This window comes from Lagenorhynchus albirostris, chromosome 2 (assembly GCF_949774975.1).
Source record: "Lagenorhynchus albirostris chromosome 2, mLagAlb1.1, whole genome shotgun sequence".
Taxonomy (NCBI): domain Eukaryota; kingdom Metazoa; phylum Chordata; class Mammalia; order Artiodactyla; family Delphinidae; genus Lagenorhynchus; species Lagenorhynchus albirostris.
The window spans coordinates 181,968,576-181,984,695 of record NC_083096.1 but is presented as its reverse complement, the minus strand read 5'-3'; the positions used below and the strand labels follow the sequence as shown (position 1 = coordinate 181,984,695).

The following is a 16,120-nucleotide window of genomic DNA, read 5'->3' as shown; positions in this document are numbered from 1 at the left end:
GGACCTTCCGGCAGGTATCAAGCACTGATGCCAGGAGCACAAGGGTCCCGACCCCCCAAGTGTCCCATCTACAGCTTCCACTGGCCGTTCGTCAAGTTGCCTCTTTAGACATATGACTTAGGAACTGCTCTACCATGAGAGTGACACGCATGCACATGCAAGTTTACACACGTGTGCATCCACGTACCCGGGTGCACGAAGACCCCTCCAGCTGGACAGTCACATCACCGACAGTGGGGCCCCTTCCGCCACCACAGCCACGCGTGGTCCTGAGCCCAGTTAACAGGTGTCCCAGACCTGCAGGCACCCACCTCAGCGAGGCGCAGGGCCCCACCCGCCGAGCACACACCTGTGGTTCAGGATGCGGTGGACCATCATCCACTCGGGCTTGATGCCGTAGCGGTAGAAGCGCTCCTCCATCTTGGCATAGAGGGGGTCTTTGTTCTTCCTTTTCTCGCTCTTGCCATCCTCATCGCCAGAGCCATAGTCAAAGGGCGGTGGCTCGTCCATGTCGTTCTTTCTTTGGTAGTTGCGATACATCACCGTGTGGTAGAGCTCCAGCTGCTCGCAGAGGGGGCAGAGGTTACAGGAGGGAGATGGGCCGTGAACCCCCCCATGTCCCCCAACCCAGCTCCCCCAGCCCCCAGCCTGGGTCCCAAGCAAGCCAATCCTCACCTTCCGCCTCCCCCTCCCCAACTCCCAGCAATGCCCCTCACTCGGGGAGCTGCCCAGGGCGTTTAGGTCCTGAGCACAGCCACACCTGCCCAGGTGCCTCACCTGCAGCTCCTTCACCCAGGAGCAGTGCCAGTAGGAGAGCCCAGCCCACTTGACAAAAAACTCTCTCTCCGGGATGCCCTCTAGGGGCTTGGGTGGTGGAACGCCAGGCTCTACGTCGGACCCCGGCAGCCCCACCATGAAGGGGGCTGGGGGCTCTGTCCACCTCCAATGCAGGATCCGCTGGACTTTGCCCTTCAGCGGGGGACACTGTGGACAGAGGAGGGTCCCCAAGTTCAGGGCTTAGCTGCAGGGCCCCACCCCGAGGCTCCCTCCAACAAGCTGTACTACTCCAAGTCAGACAGCACCACAGCGACTCCAAGACACCACTCTGTCCTCAGGAGACCACGCATGCCGTGCACGCTGATGAGGCGATACGGGTCTGCACACACACACGTGCACACACACATACACACGCATAACGGAAGCCCATATGCACACAGGTAACCGAGGGCTGGCACGGCACAGCCCAGGATCCACAGGGTGGGGGACCCAGCACTAGGGGTGGGCTGGGGACAACTCGGAGCATGGTGGCCTTCAAATGCCTACAGTGAATGGGGGGGAGGGGCGGCTGCTCTCCTCTCCCCGCAGAAACTGAGGCCCCAGCCCCAAAGGCCTCCTACCCTCTCGCCACCCCCAGCCCTGTGACAAGAGCCAGGTCCAGTCTGAGTCTGAGTGGACAGTTCAGCCCTGTGTGGCCTTGGGCAAGTCACTTTACCTCCCTGAGCCTCAGTTTTCTCATCTAAAAATGGGAATAACGAAAGGCCTGGTACTGGAAAACTCAGTAGGTGTTAGAGGAATGCCCAGTAAACGGTGGCTGTGGTGGGCGGTGGTGGGATTATCACCACCGCTTTTCTCTTCTCATAGCGGCTGTTTCCAGAGAGTGTGAAGGGGATTGCAAGCAGAGCAGGCCAGGGTGAGGCGGTGGCCGGGACTCGGGGCACATGGGAGGGGGCCTGGGACTGAGCCCCGACGGGGCGGTGTCGGCGGGGGTTGGGTGGGTACTCGTGGGGCGTGTCCTGGACGGGAAGGGGCGGGTTAAAGGTCTTGGTAGGCGGAGAGCCAGGCGGGGCCTTCGTAGGTGAGGCCTGGAGCAGCATGGGCAATGGGCGTGGTGGGCGTGGCCTGGGCCGGGGGAGGCGGGGCTTTGGTGGACAGGGCCTGCTGGGGCGGGGCCTCGGTGGGTGGGACCTTTGTGCGCAGGGCCTTGCCGGGGGAGGGGCCTGGTCGTTGTGGGCGGGGCCTTGCCGGGGGCGGGGCGTTCGGCGCGGGCCGGCGTAACACTCACAGTACAGCGCGGGCAGAGCCATTCACCGTTTGGGATCTCGGGCAGCGGCGGGTTGAGGCAGTGCAGGTGGTAGGAGGAGGGGCAGGCGTCGCAGCAGAGCAGCTCGCCGCCGTCCTTGCACACGCGGCAGAACTCCATGTGGTCGTCCTCCTCCTCCTCGCAGCCGCCCTCCTCCTCCTCGTCGTCGTCGTCCTTCGGCTCCCACTGGATCCCCTCCTTCTCCTGGAGGGGGGGAGTCCAGGTGGAGGCACCCTGGACCAGGACCCCACCTCCACCAGGGAGCGACTCCCTCCCTCCCACTCGCACTTCCCCATGTTCTGCCCCAGAAGACCGTGCAGGAGTCCGGAAGCCAGGCACAGACAAAATCCCGCCCCGGCGCGTCTGCCAAGGGCTTACACAGTGGGGACAGCTCCACTTGCCCTCGGGAGCTTTCTCCAGCTCTGGGTCCAGGCAGACGAGGTGGTAGGCCCTCGGGCAGGTGTCGCACAGGATGATCTCCCCACCCTGCTGGCACACCTCACAGTAGTCCTGGTGGTCCGTCTCATAGCCATCACCGTCATCAGCTGCGGAGGGGCAGGGCAGTCACGGCGGGCCTTGTTCCCACTCCCAGTGCACAGCCAATCTCCACGCCAGGCTGCCCTGGCGCATACTAGGCTCTCAATAGATGTTGGGTGGTGGGTGGACAGACAGGGTCAACAGGAGGACTGAGAGAGTAAAGGGGTGAAGAGATGGATGGAAGATGGATAAAAGGAAAGGAAGGGAAGGAGGGAGAAGGAAGGAAAGAAGATGGGTGAATGCATGGAAAGATGAATGGCTGGATAAATAAAGACAAGGGAGGGAGGGAACGAGGATGGAGAGGGGGAACGAGGATGGGTAGGGGAATGGGGCTGAGGGGATACATGGGTAGAGGGTGGATGAGGTTAAGAAGCAACTCCTCCTGTGCCCCCCTCTGCCAGTGCAAATGCCCTGGGGTGGCTCACATCACGGGTCCCTAACGTATGCAGACTCACTTCGACAGGACCCCCTCCTCCTAACCACAGAGGCCAGGGTGCTTGAGGAAGCACAGGGGGGCTTCCTGCTGAGGGGTGCCCTTCTCCGCTCCCCGAGGGGGCTCTGCATGCCCACATGCGCCGCGGTGGCCACGTGAACCGTGCAGACAGGACTCTTACTTCTCTTCCTCTGGCGCCTCCTCTTGCTCTTCCTCCCCATCAGGGCAGAACACTCCGAGCGCACGGAGGCGCTGTGGATGCTGGCACTGTCCAAGTCTGACCCCTCCCGCTGCTCCTCCTCGCTCTGTGGAGGCAGGGGGGGGGGGGGGCTGTGAGCCCGGAGCCAGCCCTGGGGGCTCATCTCCAGGCTTCGCAGGCCTGGGGGGCGGGGCAGGGCACAGGGGAGGCTCCAGAGGCACAGTGCTGTCTGTCTCTGGTTCATCTCGTCCCTCCACCCAGCTAGAAAACCCTCAGCCCACCGGTCCAGCCTGATGGCCTTCCACCCTCCTCCCCAAGCCCTGCTCTCCAGCCCTCAGACCCTCCCCACACTTTCCACCTCCGGAACTCTCCCAGGCCCTGCCCTCCACCCTGCCAAACTCCTACACATCCCTCAAGGGGAAGCCCTAAGGACACCTCCCTCAAGGAGCCTTCCCAGATCTCTCCCTAATGAGACCTGTTGCACAGCCTTGTGCCAGGTCCGACCTGTCCCATCTGCCTGTCATTGGCTCTCTCCCAGCGCATGTGCCCACACCCTTCCAGCCTGCGAGCAGCTCCAGAGCAGGGCCCACCGTGGTGGAGCAGAGGGCCTAGCACATTAGTTTGTGCTCAAAAGCTAACCTGAGCTGGACCACCAGCTCCGGGCTGGACCATGCCTGCTGCTCCGTGCTCCCCTCCACAGCAGCTAAACTTGAGACCTGTCACTTGCCCCTGTGAAGGGACAAAGAGATGGCTTCCATCTCTGCCCCTCCGCAGGGCTGGGTCAGGTGAGGGAAACAGGTGCCCTGTAGGGGCAGGATGGGGGTGAATGCCTCTACCCCCGGAGAAAGAGGGCTCAAAGGCTCAGACACGGACTTAGGGTCATTCCAAAGCTGGTGACAGAGCTGGCCCTGGGAGGGCAAGGGAGGGGCAGGGTTCCAGCCCAGCCCTATCCTGCCTACATGCCACCTTCCTGGGGCCTGCCCTCCCAGCAGACCTGGGCATCCGGGCGCCCCCCAGGACTCTCCCGCCTGCTGCCCAGATGGAGAGGCAGTTGGGGCGGAAGGAGCCAGGACTGAGCCCCCAGCTCAGCAAGGTGGGCAGGAGAGCTACCCACCCAGAGTCCAAGCTACAGGGGGCCTTGGAAGGATCCAGGCTGAGTCCCTCACCAGTCAGGTGGGGAAACAGGCTCAGCAGGCCTGAATGTAGAATGGGAGAGTCTGGGGCAGGGGCGGGGGGATGGTGTGTACAAGACCTGCCCCCTGCCTGGTTCAGGAGAATGAACTGATAGCCCTGCTTTCCACGTCACCCAACCTTTGCATGTTACACACACACACACGCACGCACACGCACGCACACACACTCACTCACACACACACACACACACACACACACACACACACACTCACACTCGCACTCACCGAGGAGCCTTTCTTCCTCTTGCTGCCAACCCCTCCGAAGCGGAACTTGAGCCCGGCCACCTTTCTCCCTTTGCCCTTTTTCTTCACATCCTTGGAGCCTTTGATCTTCTTCCTCACTCCAGGCCCTGAAAAGCACCGGTGGAATAGCCAGCGCCCGCCACGGCTCACTCACTCACCGCCATGCTCTCACTTGGCCTTGAGAACCCGCTTGAAGGAAAGGGTGGTTTCTGCCGCTGCCCCTTCTCGGATGAGAAGACTGAGGCTCGGAAAGGTGACGTCCTTGCACAGCAGAGGGGAAGCCAGAGAAGAACCCTGGCCCAGTCCCCGCTCTGGCCGCTGTGCTGCCATCTTAGGAACAGCCCTGTCCCATCCCTCTCCCCAGAAAGGAGCTGTCCCCAGTGGAGCCACCAGCCCCCAGGGCCACTAAGGGCACACCGACCCACCTGCGGACCATCCTAGGCCCTGGAGGGATGTGCTAGGGCAAGAAGCCCTTTCCCCAGCTGCCAGCCTCCGGGCCACTAAGGGCACACCGACCCACCTGCGGACCATACCTAGGCCCTGGAGGGATGTGCTAGGGCAAGAAGCCCTTTCCCCAGCTGCCAGCCTCCGGGCCACTAAGGGCACACCGACCCACCTGCGGACCATACCTAGGCCCTGGAGGGATGTGCTAGGGCAAGAAGCCCTTTCGCCAGCTGCCAGCCTCCGGGCTGTCTGCCATACCCCACACACCAGCACCACTCAAGACCGCCCTCGCCTCTGCCCATCATCCCCAGGAAATGCTGGCTCCCAGGTGGCCAGCAGGGGTGAGGTTGTTTTTATGGAACTGGTCACAGGACAATTAGTCACCTGGGGAGTAATGACCGCCCCCAGCAGCCTCTCCCACCAGGCCGAGCAGGGCAAGTGGGGGCCTAAAGGCAGATGGCCTCGCCCCAGGCCCTCCTCCGCCCACATCACACACAGAGAGCTGGGTCTGCGAGCCCAGCTGTAACCTCAGTGGCGCCACGGAAAATCTATTTCAATTTTTCAGGCTCTGAATAGGCAGCTCAGGGAATCGATAGCTCAGCAGCTGGAGCCCGACAGGAAATGAGAAAGAAGCCTGGCTGTGCAGACAGCAAGGGAGGGGAGCGGAAGCAGTCTCTAAAACCCGCGTCACTCACCCACCGGGGCCCCCTGTGGGACCTGCTACAGGGAGGCATTATCCCAGAAACCAAAGCTCCTTGGGGCAGAAACAAGGGGTCCCCAGCGTCCGCTCTGCCCCCCATCAAAACCCAGGTCAGGGGACTTCCTTGGTGGCGCAGTGGTTACAAATCCGCCTGCCAATGCGGGGGACACGGGTTCGATCCCTGGTCCGGGAAGATCCCACATGCCGCGGAGACACTAAGCCTGTGCGCCACAACTCCTGAGCCTGTGCTCTAGAGCCCACGAGCCACAACTACCGAGCCCGCGTGCCACAACTACTGAAGCCCATGCACCTAGAGCCCGTGCTCCGCAACAAGAGAAGCCACTGCAATGAGAAGCCCACACACCGCAATGAAGAGTAGACCCCGCTCGCCGCAACGAGAGAAAGCCCACGTGCAGCAACAAAGACCCAACGCAGCCAAAAAAACCCAGGTCAGGGCACCCAGGAAGGTGAGCTGCAGGCAACACCACCACTCAGAGCCCCGGGGAGATCAATGTCCCTACTCCCAGTGGGGCCATAAATCCTCCATCCGGGGAAGAATGGTCCCTCCCCTAGAACTTCAAGTTGCAGAGAGCCTCTGCTGTCCCTATTCTCCCCACCCAGACACCACCACAGAGTCTGATTTTGTATCTGGACCTCCTTCCTGGCCTCCCTGGGAAGGCGGCCCTGTCCACGCCCACGCCCATGTACATCCGTTACCCCAAGGGCCGGGTGCTCAGAGGAGAGCGATCCACGGGTCACCTTGGGACCCCTTCCCCCTGGGAATGGTGCAGGCTCCAACCCAAGAGCCCCCTAACTCCCAGTAGCACGGGCCACACCTCTGTCCCCTCCTCCACACCTGGGAAAACTCCCAAAGCTCTGAGCCCACCGCCTCCTCCACTTTGCCAGCAGCCCCAAGAGAGAGGCAGGGCAGATGCCACAACACAGCTGAGGAAGGGTGGGTGGGTCCAAGGTCAACCAAGGCACTGGGTCCTTGATAGAGACGGGCCCGTTTGTCCCAGACTGTAGGGCCTGGGGGCCCTCTGCCAGCAGGACTGGGTGCAGCCTTACCCTTGCCCTCCTTGGTCTTGGCCTTGCGGACGGGCACAGGCTGGGGTGCCTGCTGGGGGCTGATGGCCAGCGGAGGCGCGATGGTGACCGTCTCCACGGCCGCGGCCACCGCTGCTGCGGCTGCCGCCGCCGAGCTGCCCTTAAAGGGGTTGTTGGCGCTGAACTCTCGCCACTTGGCGCCCAGGACGGTCATCATTTTGGACATGGGGATCTTCGGGTTCTTCTTGGCGATGAGTGGCCTGCGTGGGGGGAGAGGCAGGAAGGTGAGGACAGCCCCGTGGAAGGGATGAGACCCCCATGTGACCCCCCGCAGGGCCCACCCTTCTTCTCCCAAGTCCCACACCTGGCATATACAGCAAACTGGGAAAACTGGGCAGAAAGGAGGGCAGGGAAGAGGACCAAGACAGAGACAGCAGTCCAGCCCCAAGGCTCCCGATTCCCTGTTTATGTGGCCGGTGATCTTCTAATTGGGTTTTCAGACCCTGTAAGACCCGAGGGGCCAGAGGCAGGGGTCTAGTCCCATTTCTTTTAGAGCTGAGTGTGGCCACGGGGGCTCAAGACCCCTGGGAATGACTGGGGGTGCCATCCCTGGGGGTAGGACCAGCGAGGGAAAGCAGGACCACCTGTTGAGATGGAAGGGTCCTGCCTGCCCCTCCTGCCAGCTCTGCCCAGGGTCAATGTCAGCCTGGAAGCCCACCCCAGGAGCCCGGGGCCCTGCCCCTCTGGCCACCCCACTTGGTGCCCCCGGGGGAGGCAGGCCTCGAGGGCAGTCTCCGTGGATGCCCAGCCATGGTGGCCCCGAGGCCCACCTGAGGAACTGGCTGAAGGCTTTGTAGTTGGTCAGCGTGTGATAGTCGGCCTCCGAGAACGGGTAGTCCACGTCGTCCAGGCCCCACTCGGCCATGAGCTGCCCCGAGGACTTGGGCTCCTACGGACACACAGGCCGGAGGTGGAATGAGAGGTGGGGGTCCTTTTACCCTGAACCCCCCACCAGGGCCCCACCCAGGGCGCCTCGGAAAAGCAGGGGGATTATGTCAGCAACTTAACGAGAGCAGTTCTCACCCACCACTGAAAACATCCTACAGCATCTCAGGCCGCCAGCCCCTTGATCAGTGGGAACGGCCCAGAAGCCAGCTCATGACGGGGTGCGGGCCACACGCCTGGGGGGCTAATGCGGGGGTTTGGGGGGAAGCCATGTGCATGTCCAGGGCAGGAATAATATCAGGACTCACTCTGTCCACCCCAGGAGATCACCTAGTACAGTCACACTTGGACCTCGTGAAAGGGCAGGTCACTGCGGGTTCGGGGACCAGGAAGGTGTGCCCTGGTCAGGGCAGTGGCCCAGCTCAGGGCAGAGCCCAGAGAGGGTCCCTCGGCTCCTGCTTCACTCTCCAGATGGGGCACCGAAGCCCAGGGAGGTGCGCGAGTTCCCAAGGGCACAAAGACAGCCAGCCAGCCGAGGCGTCAGGTCACAAAGCAGACCCCCGGATGGCTAGGAAGGGAGGGGTGGGCGGTGGTGCTGGCTATGAGATTGGAACCTGCTGGACAGAGGCAGGCTCCAATCCTGGCTCTGCCACATACTAGCAGTGAGAGGTGGACAAGCTACTTCATCTCTCTATGCCTCAGTTTCCCCATCTGTAAAATGGGGATAACAGCACCTACGTCACAGGAGGGACGGAGTTAGCACAGGTGCTTGGAACAGGGCCCTCACCCCGATTTCCCATTTGCTCCAGGCAGCCCTGAGCTGTGCCAGCCCCACCCACAGATCCATTCCACCAATCAGCACACGCCATCCCAGGCCACCGTCACTGATCCAGGGGGCATGTGACTCAACCGGTCCAGGCAGGGGCACCCCTGGGTCTCCTGTGCGGACAGCTAGGACACAAGCCAGCTTTCCCTCCTGCTGGATGGGGCAGGGGGTGTCCACGAAGCCCTGCACTGCTGCTACACACATTCCCAGCCACGAGGGTGCCTGGCCTGAACCCAAGCTGACCCTCCAAAGGCAAAGAAACAGGGCCCTGGATGACACCACTGGGTCCCCCTAGCTGGAAGCCCCCCTGCCTCTCAACTCTTACGGCTGCTGATCCAACAGACCCCTTTTACTGCCTAAGCCCCTCAGAGTTGGGCCGTCTGCTCCAGCAAGGGAAGGCCACCCAGGCAGAACGCACGGCCTCCCTCGGCCCCAAGGGACCCGCTTCCTGACCTCCTGTTCTCTGTGGCAGTTCAGAGGTGCTCCCACGTGGGGCCCCCTCCCTTGGCCAACCTGCTCCTGACACACAGCCAGTCCTGGAGCTTCCCACCACAAAGTAGAGCAGCAAGTGAGCGATGACATTATTACAGGACGACCCTGAATCACTCCTGTAAGTTCATCTTCCAAATCTGTCAGCTTCTCAGCTGTCATCAGTCACAGGTGACTCATAACACACCTGCCAACTAACGAGCTCCCTCCGGGTGTCGGGACACCGCCAGCACTAACTCACATGCTAACATTTACGGAGCACTTATCTTCAAATCCACGGCCAGCCCAAACTGAGCCTCATCAAAGATCGAAGGCAGCAGGAGGTTCCCGGATGAGGTGCTGTCATCTGCCATCTGCCCCTGCCCGACCCAGAGACCCAGGACCCAGAGCCCATCTGCCGCCCTACCCTCGGCCCCTCCCCCCACCCCGGCGGAGCACCCCCCGCAAGGAGCGGCCTTGACATTCCAGGGGCCACATCATGCCCCACTTTCACCGGGAAGAGGCTTCTCCCCAGGGGAGAGCTGCAGGCCCATCGCTATAGCTTCCATGACTCTCGTTCCCTGGGACACTCTCCTGGGTGCCCACGTGGGATGAATTTCGGAACACGTGCTAAGGCCCCCTTCCACCATAAGCGGAGCTGTCCAGCCACTTCTTCTTAGCGAAAGCTCCTTTTGTTTTAGTCTCCCAAACTGCTCCGACCAAGAGGTTCCTGACACCAAACTTGAGTTCAGACCATCGCTCTCCTCAGAAACGGCTGACCGCTCAAGCTGGGCAAACAGCGGACAATACCTCAGCAAGAGGCCGCACGACTTCTTCCCCAAACTCCTGAGTGCCACCCACTGTTATTTCTAATGTGTCTCCGAGACCTGTGGCTACGGTATTTCTCACAAAGTTGTGTCCAACCTTCCTGCGCGTGCACTCACACACACACACCCATCTGCCCCGACGGCCCTTCGTGGGAAAGGATGCTCTGGTCCTTTGCCCACAGGGGCTCCTGCAGGGCAGGGAGCTGACAGCAGGAGGCTCAGCTCGTCCAAGCAGGGTCCCCCAGCCAGGCGTCAGGGTTACCTTGAGGCATCCGTCATCGTTGTCGTCCTCATCATCATCTTTCTTTTTTCGCTTGGCTTTTTTCTCCTTCTTGTCCTTGAGTTTTTTCTTCTTCTTTTTATTTGGGGAGTAGTCGCTGCCCTCACTGTCCGACTTCTCTTCCAGATCCTCTTCATTTTCCGACAGCTCATCATTGCTCCCCTGGAAGAGAAAGGTGGACGGTGAGAACAACAGGGGCCCAAAGAAAATGCAGAGTCCCAGGCAGCAGCACTGCCCTGAGAGCGGCCTCCTGGCAGAGTCTCACCCACCAGACCACTAAATCCCAGACAGAGGGGCTGCCCTGAGCCAGCACGGGGTAAGGGTCTCGTCCCCAATGACTGGTTGGTGACAAATGGTGCTGTGCAGGTGAGTCGAGGCCTCGGGTGAAGACACACGCCCCCACCAGGCAAGCTCAGTGCAGCCCGCTTAGACGGCCCTGTTTCAGGTTTCTATGGGCTTTGGGACTGTATCGCGTGTCAGCGACGGCACTCGGACCCAGGCGTTCGTAGAGAGGATATCATGCCCAGAGCCAAAAACCAAAATGCGGTCCACGCTGGAGAAGAGCCCCCAACTTCCGCCCCGGCTCCCAGATCCTCTCCTCTCTGTTCATCTTTGCATCCTATGGAGTCGTGTGTGTCAAGTGAAACCTGTGATTAACACAGAGAGCACGTCCCAGTTTCATCTGCCTGTGCGCTCTCCGGACGCTGCTAGGGCACTAGCCCACCTTCCCCACCGCCGGAACCCTGGCTGCTCATCTCAATATGCGACAAAGTAATTGAGGCAGCTCTTAAGCTTGGTTTCCTCAATTCAGTTTCCATCCATACAGGCAGAAAATGGCCCATTTATATGGAGATAAGGGTGTTTACAGACAGAGCATCCCCATCAGAAAGGCACTGCCCCTGCGAGAAAGCTGAGAAAGCTGTGTATTCGGGGCTTTTCAAGAGGCAAGCAGGCTGATTAGGCCCCTCCCGGCCTGGGTCTGCAGGAGAGGCCAGGCACGGATGCGCCAATGAAGATGACACTTGGCATCTTCATGCCGGCGGTTTAGAGGCGGCAAAGAGAGGCACGGAAGAGATGAAGAAAGAACTGGAGAAATGAAGGATGTGAGCTCCGGAAGGAGCAATGAGGGAGGGAGGCAAAAGAGGAGGTGGAGAGCGAGGAGAAAGGCGGGGAGGAGGGAGAGGAAGGAAGGGGGCAGGGGAGGGAGCAGATGCAGAGAAGGAGGGCAGCAAGGGCAGTGGGTCTGTCTTGAGAGGCCCCCCGCCCGCTCTGCCCTTTCCAGCTGCACCGTGGAGTTGAGCGTCTTTCCCAGGAGGCAGACTCTTCCTGAGACACAGCTGGGAAAGGACCCACCCGTGGGGTCCCTGCACTTCCTGACTCTCCTGCTGCTCGGCTCCCAAACCTTTTATGCCCCCAAACCTTTTATGCCCGTTAAGCCGCTGAGTCAGTGTGCTGGCTGGTGGCTGGCAGGCAGCAGAGCCTCTGGGCCTTCCCGGAATACTGACTCGGTCGGCCACACCGGGCGGGCTCCAGGGGCAGTGCGCCGCTCCTGGCTGCTGCCGGAGCCTGCCCAGGGCAGGACAGCCTTGCACGCGATCCCGTTCCCAGGGCTCATGGCCACAGCTCCCAGCCCTGCCTCGGTCCTCTGGGGAGGCAGGGGTCAGACAGGGATGTCCATTTCCCCCAAGGATGTAGCGTTTGGCCAGCTTGGAAAGAGCACCCTTCGATAGACCTGAGAGACAGGCTCTATCCCAGCCACACCCCCGCACAGGTAAGGATGGGAGGAGGGAAGTGCCACAGGCTTCAGCACCGCGGACAGAGGCTGTGGGGCCCGCCGAGGGAGGGCCGTGGGGCTGGCCCTCAGCTGCCCTGGGGACCCTGCGAACCAGAGCAGGGAAGAGACAGGAGGACCCACGGTGGGTCCGGGGGCTCCCTGGGGAGGCTGCAGGACACAGACTGTCTCGGAGCTCTGACCCTTGCTAGTCCGGAATTGGGCAAAAAGTCACTGCAGCATCCTGACCTCAGCCTCCTTGTGTGTGAAATGGGGGTGCTATACAGGGCGGTAAGAGGAACAAAGGAGATCACGTGAGAGAGAAGGCCTTAAGCATTTTGAAGTAGGAGAGTCCCAAGTACCCATGATGCCCCCGACTCTGCTCGGAAGCTGAAGACGCAGCCAGGACCACAAACCGGAGGACACGAGCCTCATCCCACCTCGTGTCTGCAAATCGGGGCTGGACTAAAGGCAAGTGCACGACAGTGCCTGCAGCTGGGCAGCAACTACAGTGCAGACGGGCAGCAGGACGCCCAGAAGGGGCTGTGTGACCGCACCTGAGGGGGAGGTGCCCTGAGTGTCTGCTGGGGAGCCTGCACGCCACATCCCAAGTGCAGGAGAGGTGGGGAGTGGCCAGCACAGCTCTGAACGCAGGGCCCAGAGGGAGCTGGAGGTCTCCAGGGAGGGCGGGGAAGGCGCCTCCAGCAGACGCCCTGTCGGTGCGTGTGCACAGTGGTGGGGGGGGGGTGCGGGCAGGTGGAGCACGTCTGGCAGAAGGCCCCAAGCTGTGCACTGCCAGGAGTGTGTTAGTCCAGCAGCCACTCCGGGGCTAAGTGGGGGGACAGGAGGGCAACGTTTCTTCTCGAGGAATGAGCCGGAGCTACAGCAGGACAGTCAGCGCCCCTGCGGCCCAGCAGGACAGTCAGCGCCCCTGCGGCCCAGCGCGGGACGACAATGACGGCAGCCCCTCGTTTCAGGGAAGGCGCAGACCCCTCCCTGCCCTGTCTACCTGCACCGGGGAAAGCCTGGCCAAGGAGAAGGCAGATTCCTCAATTCCCTGGCTCCCCGCCCATTCCCTGATCCCCTCTCTGCCCTGCCTTCTCCCCCACCTGCATCCCGATCTCGTCCAAGCCCCCCTGCCCACCCGGGAGGCTGGTGGAGGGCGGGGTGCAGGACAGGTCTTTGGAGATGGTTTTCCCGATGGTACAATCAGTCTGTACCCACAGCGCCTCTCTGTATCCAGCTGTTTGGACACATCTAGACCAGGGCCTCCTTTTTTCTGTGTTCTGTTATTCCAAAATCTTCCCTTGCAGAGAAAGGGGCAAGCGGAAGGGCAGCGAGTGGTTCTGAAAACAACTCGAAGAGGAGTGACCCAACAGCAGGACCTGGAGGGATGCAGGTCGGCCAGTGGCAAGAAGGGGAGGAATGACCAGGAACCAGGAGTAGGCTCACCATTCGGTATCTCGAAACTTACAGGGGAGAGTGCGGGCCAAGCCACACTCAGGGAGGAGACACAGGCACAGAGCAAAAATGCCCTAATAAAGCCCCGAGCCAACCTGAGCCCCGAGCCACACTGTGGGCTCTGAACATCAGGACCAGCTGGGGCTGGGACCCTGATGCTGTGTCCTCTGGGCTGCAGCAGCCCCGGGCAGGGCTATAGGGGATGCCCTGGATGGCAGAAGAATCTAAGGGAACTTGGAGTCCCAACAGAATCCATCTGCAAAGCTGCCTTCAATCCTACACCCGGGCTGGGGATGTGAGGAACTGGGGGTAGGGAGGAGGGGTCTCTGCCCTGAGCCCCGGGCCCACTGAAGGCACAGCATGCCACCCGTGAAGGCCCTGGGGACCCCGAGCGGGCAGTCTATGCCCACCCTTCCTCCCCCAGCTCTGCAGATGTCTTTCGATCCAGGCCTCGCATCCCTCTCTCCCTTCCCTCTACGCCCAGCACTCAGCACACACCACATCTCTCTAAAAAGCAGGCATTTAAACTCAAAAGGAAGGACTCAGAGAGTTGGTCATTCTCAATTTGGGGTCCTTGGAGACTGAGAGGGAAAAAGAAAGAATGAAATATGAGCCTTCCCATTCACGAGTGTTATAAACAGTTATAATTTAGCACTGAATAATTGGTTGCTATGGTAACCGCTGCAGCACAGGTTGAAATCCTTTCTCCCTCCTGCGCTGGGTCTGACAAGGAGCTTCATCTGCATATGCTCAGGTTCCGGCCGAAGCCCCGGTTATTTTATGTAAATCAGAATTCACGACTTGCTGCCTGTCCCTCCACCCCACCCCCAAAAAACCTGCCGCTACATGGGTTCCACCACCGGGGGCCCTCTGCTCCCTCCACCCAGCGCCTTGTGTTGGGGCCACCTGGTTGGAGATGAAAAGGAGAAAAGGGGTGACATTCCCCTCCCCACATCCCGAGGACTGGGCTCTGCAGGCGGGCGGGCGGGCAGTGTGCACATGGCGGCCAGGACCCAGCTCTCTGGCTCAGACTGTTGACATCTGAGAGCTGCCAAGCCAGACTCTCAGCAATGCTGGGGAGGGCGCAACAGTGGCCCGAGGGCCACCTTGGGGGCCTGGCTGGCAGCGCCCGGTCATCTGCGGGGCCCTCCAGTCTACCCTGGCCTCCATCTCCTTTGAGATCCAGGAACTGCATCTCAGTAGAGAGAGGAAGGAGAGAGGGAGAGGAAGTGAGGGGAGGGAGAGTGGAATGGAGGAGAGGAGGAGAGAGGAAGGGACGGGGTGGGGGGTGGGGGGGGGTGGGCGGAGAAGACATGCAGAGGAGGGAGAAGGAGGGCAAGGGAGACCCAGGAAGAGATGGATACAGCACAGAGGCCATGCTCAGACCACAGCAGTGAGAGACGAGAGCCTCCCTTCCAGTTCCCAAGAAAGAAGCTTCGGGAGAGGGAGAGAAATCGCTGGGGAGAAGGTGCTTGCGCGGGATGCCCTGGGACCCCGGAATCTGCCTCCAGCCGCATCCACAGGGCATCAGTTCTGAGGGCTGACAGCGGCCACAACAGAGCCAAGATTTCAGAGCTTCAACCGGGAAGTCGGCCCCTGCATCCCAGGGCCCCGCCGGCCCTGAGCCATCTAACCTCTGCCCCCAACAAAGACAGACCTGCGGGCCAGGGTGTGGGAGGGGCTGAGGAGAGCTGCAGCAGGGAATTCAGAGCCCCCTCCCCACAGCAGGGGGACCCGGTCCACAGCACCTCCCTCGGGGGTGTGGGGGGAGCCTCCAGGCATGGGCCACCCCCCCTTCCCCTCTCCTGCCTCCACTGCCCCTCCTGGATAATGGGGACAGGAAGCGGCAGCTCACAACCTGCCCACGTGCAGCCCACGTACCAGCCGCGGGGTTAGGGGTGGGGTGTCCCGGGAGGGTATAGACCTGTCAATCCTGGAAGGATGCCAGGAGCCCAGGCAGTGAGGACAAAGCTGAGGGGCAGCAGAGATGGAGGGTGGCATCGGACAGGGGCAGTGCTGGGCTCGGAGGAGGCTCAGGGTCCCTCTGGGGGGAGAAAGGGTCGTCTATGCGCGCCAGAGGAGACAGACAGCCGGGTGTGGCCGCAAGCGGGCAGGGAGAGGCTCCGGGGCAGCTTTGGCCAGGAGCCTGGACAGGGCATCTGTCCTAAGGAGGTCCTTCCCGGGAGCCAGGAGAGCCGAACAGGGGGCGGACCTGGTAAGAAATGCTGACCCCAAGCTCACCAGAGAACACAGGCAGGACGTACCTGCGCGGTTCCAGCTGGAGGAGGTGTGGCTGACACCTCCCTGCCGCAGTCCCTGAGCTCCAGGCAGGCCAGCCCGGGGCCAACCACTATGGGGACCCGGGGCACAGCCCAGGGCAGGCCCTGCCCTCCAGACGCTTGCAGGCTGACACTCTGGATGCCCCCGAGGGCCGCTGGCCTTCCCCGTGGCACCTCTCACGTGAAGACGCCCTGGTGGCCCATATCTGATTTGCCCCCAAACAAGCAGGGGGGTGTGGATAGGTGATGCTCCCCTTACTGTAGACACAGAAGCAAGGCTCAGACAGGTGTGGGCAGTGGCCTGGGGAGATGTGGGGAAGAAACTCCACCACCCGTCGCCTGCCCACCATCACAGGCCCTTTGTCCTCAGGAGTCTCCTCCCTCCTG

General features: G+C 61.5%; 1 protein-coding gene across 1 annotated transcript in view; it reads right to left on the bottom strand.

The window, feature by feature from the left end:
• CHD5 (chromodomain helicase DNA binding protein 5) overlaps positions 1-16,120 on the bottom strand; it is a 62,864-nt gene that overhangs the window by 34,968 nt on the left and 11,776 nt on the right. Inside the window, exons 3-11 of the mRNA XM_060141616.1 lie at positions 10,205-10,384; positions 7,707-7,825; positions 6,898-7,136; positions 4,668-4,792; positions 3,232-3,355; positions 2,459-2,625; positions 2,063-2,284; positions 778-984; positions 350-561 (exon numbers count right to left, since the gene is read on the bottom strand). Coding sequence (XP_059997599.1) covers positions 350-561; positions 778-984; positions 2,063-2,284; positions 2,459-2,625; positions 3,232-3,355; positions 4,668-4,792; positions 6,898-7,136; positions 7,707-7,825; positions 10,205-10,384 — 1,595 coding nt within the window. The remainder of the gene's footprint in view (positions 1-349; positions 562-777; positions 985-2,062; positions 2,285-2,458; positions 2,626-3,231; positions 3,356-4,667; positions 4,793-6,897; positions 7,137-7,706; positions 7,826-10,204; positions 10,385-16,120) is intronic.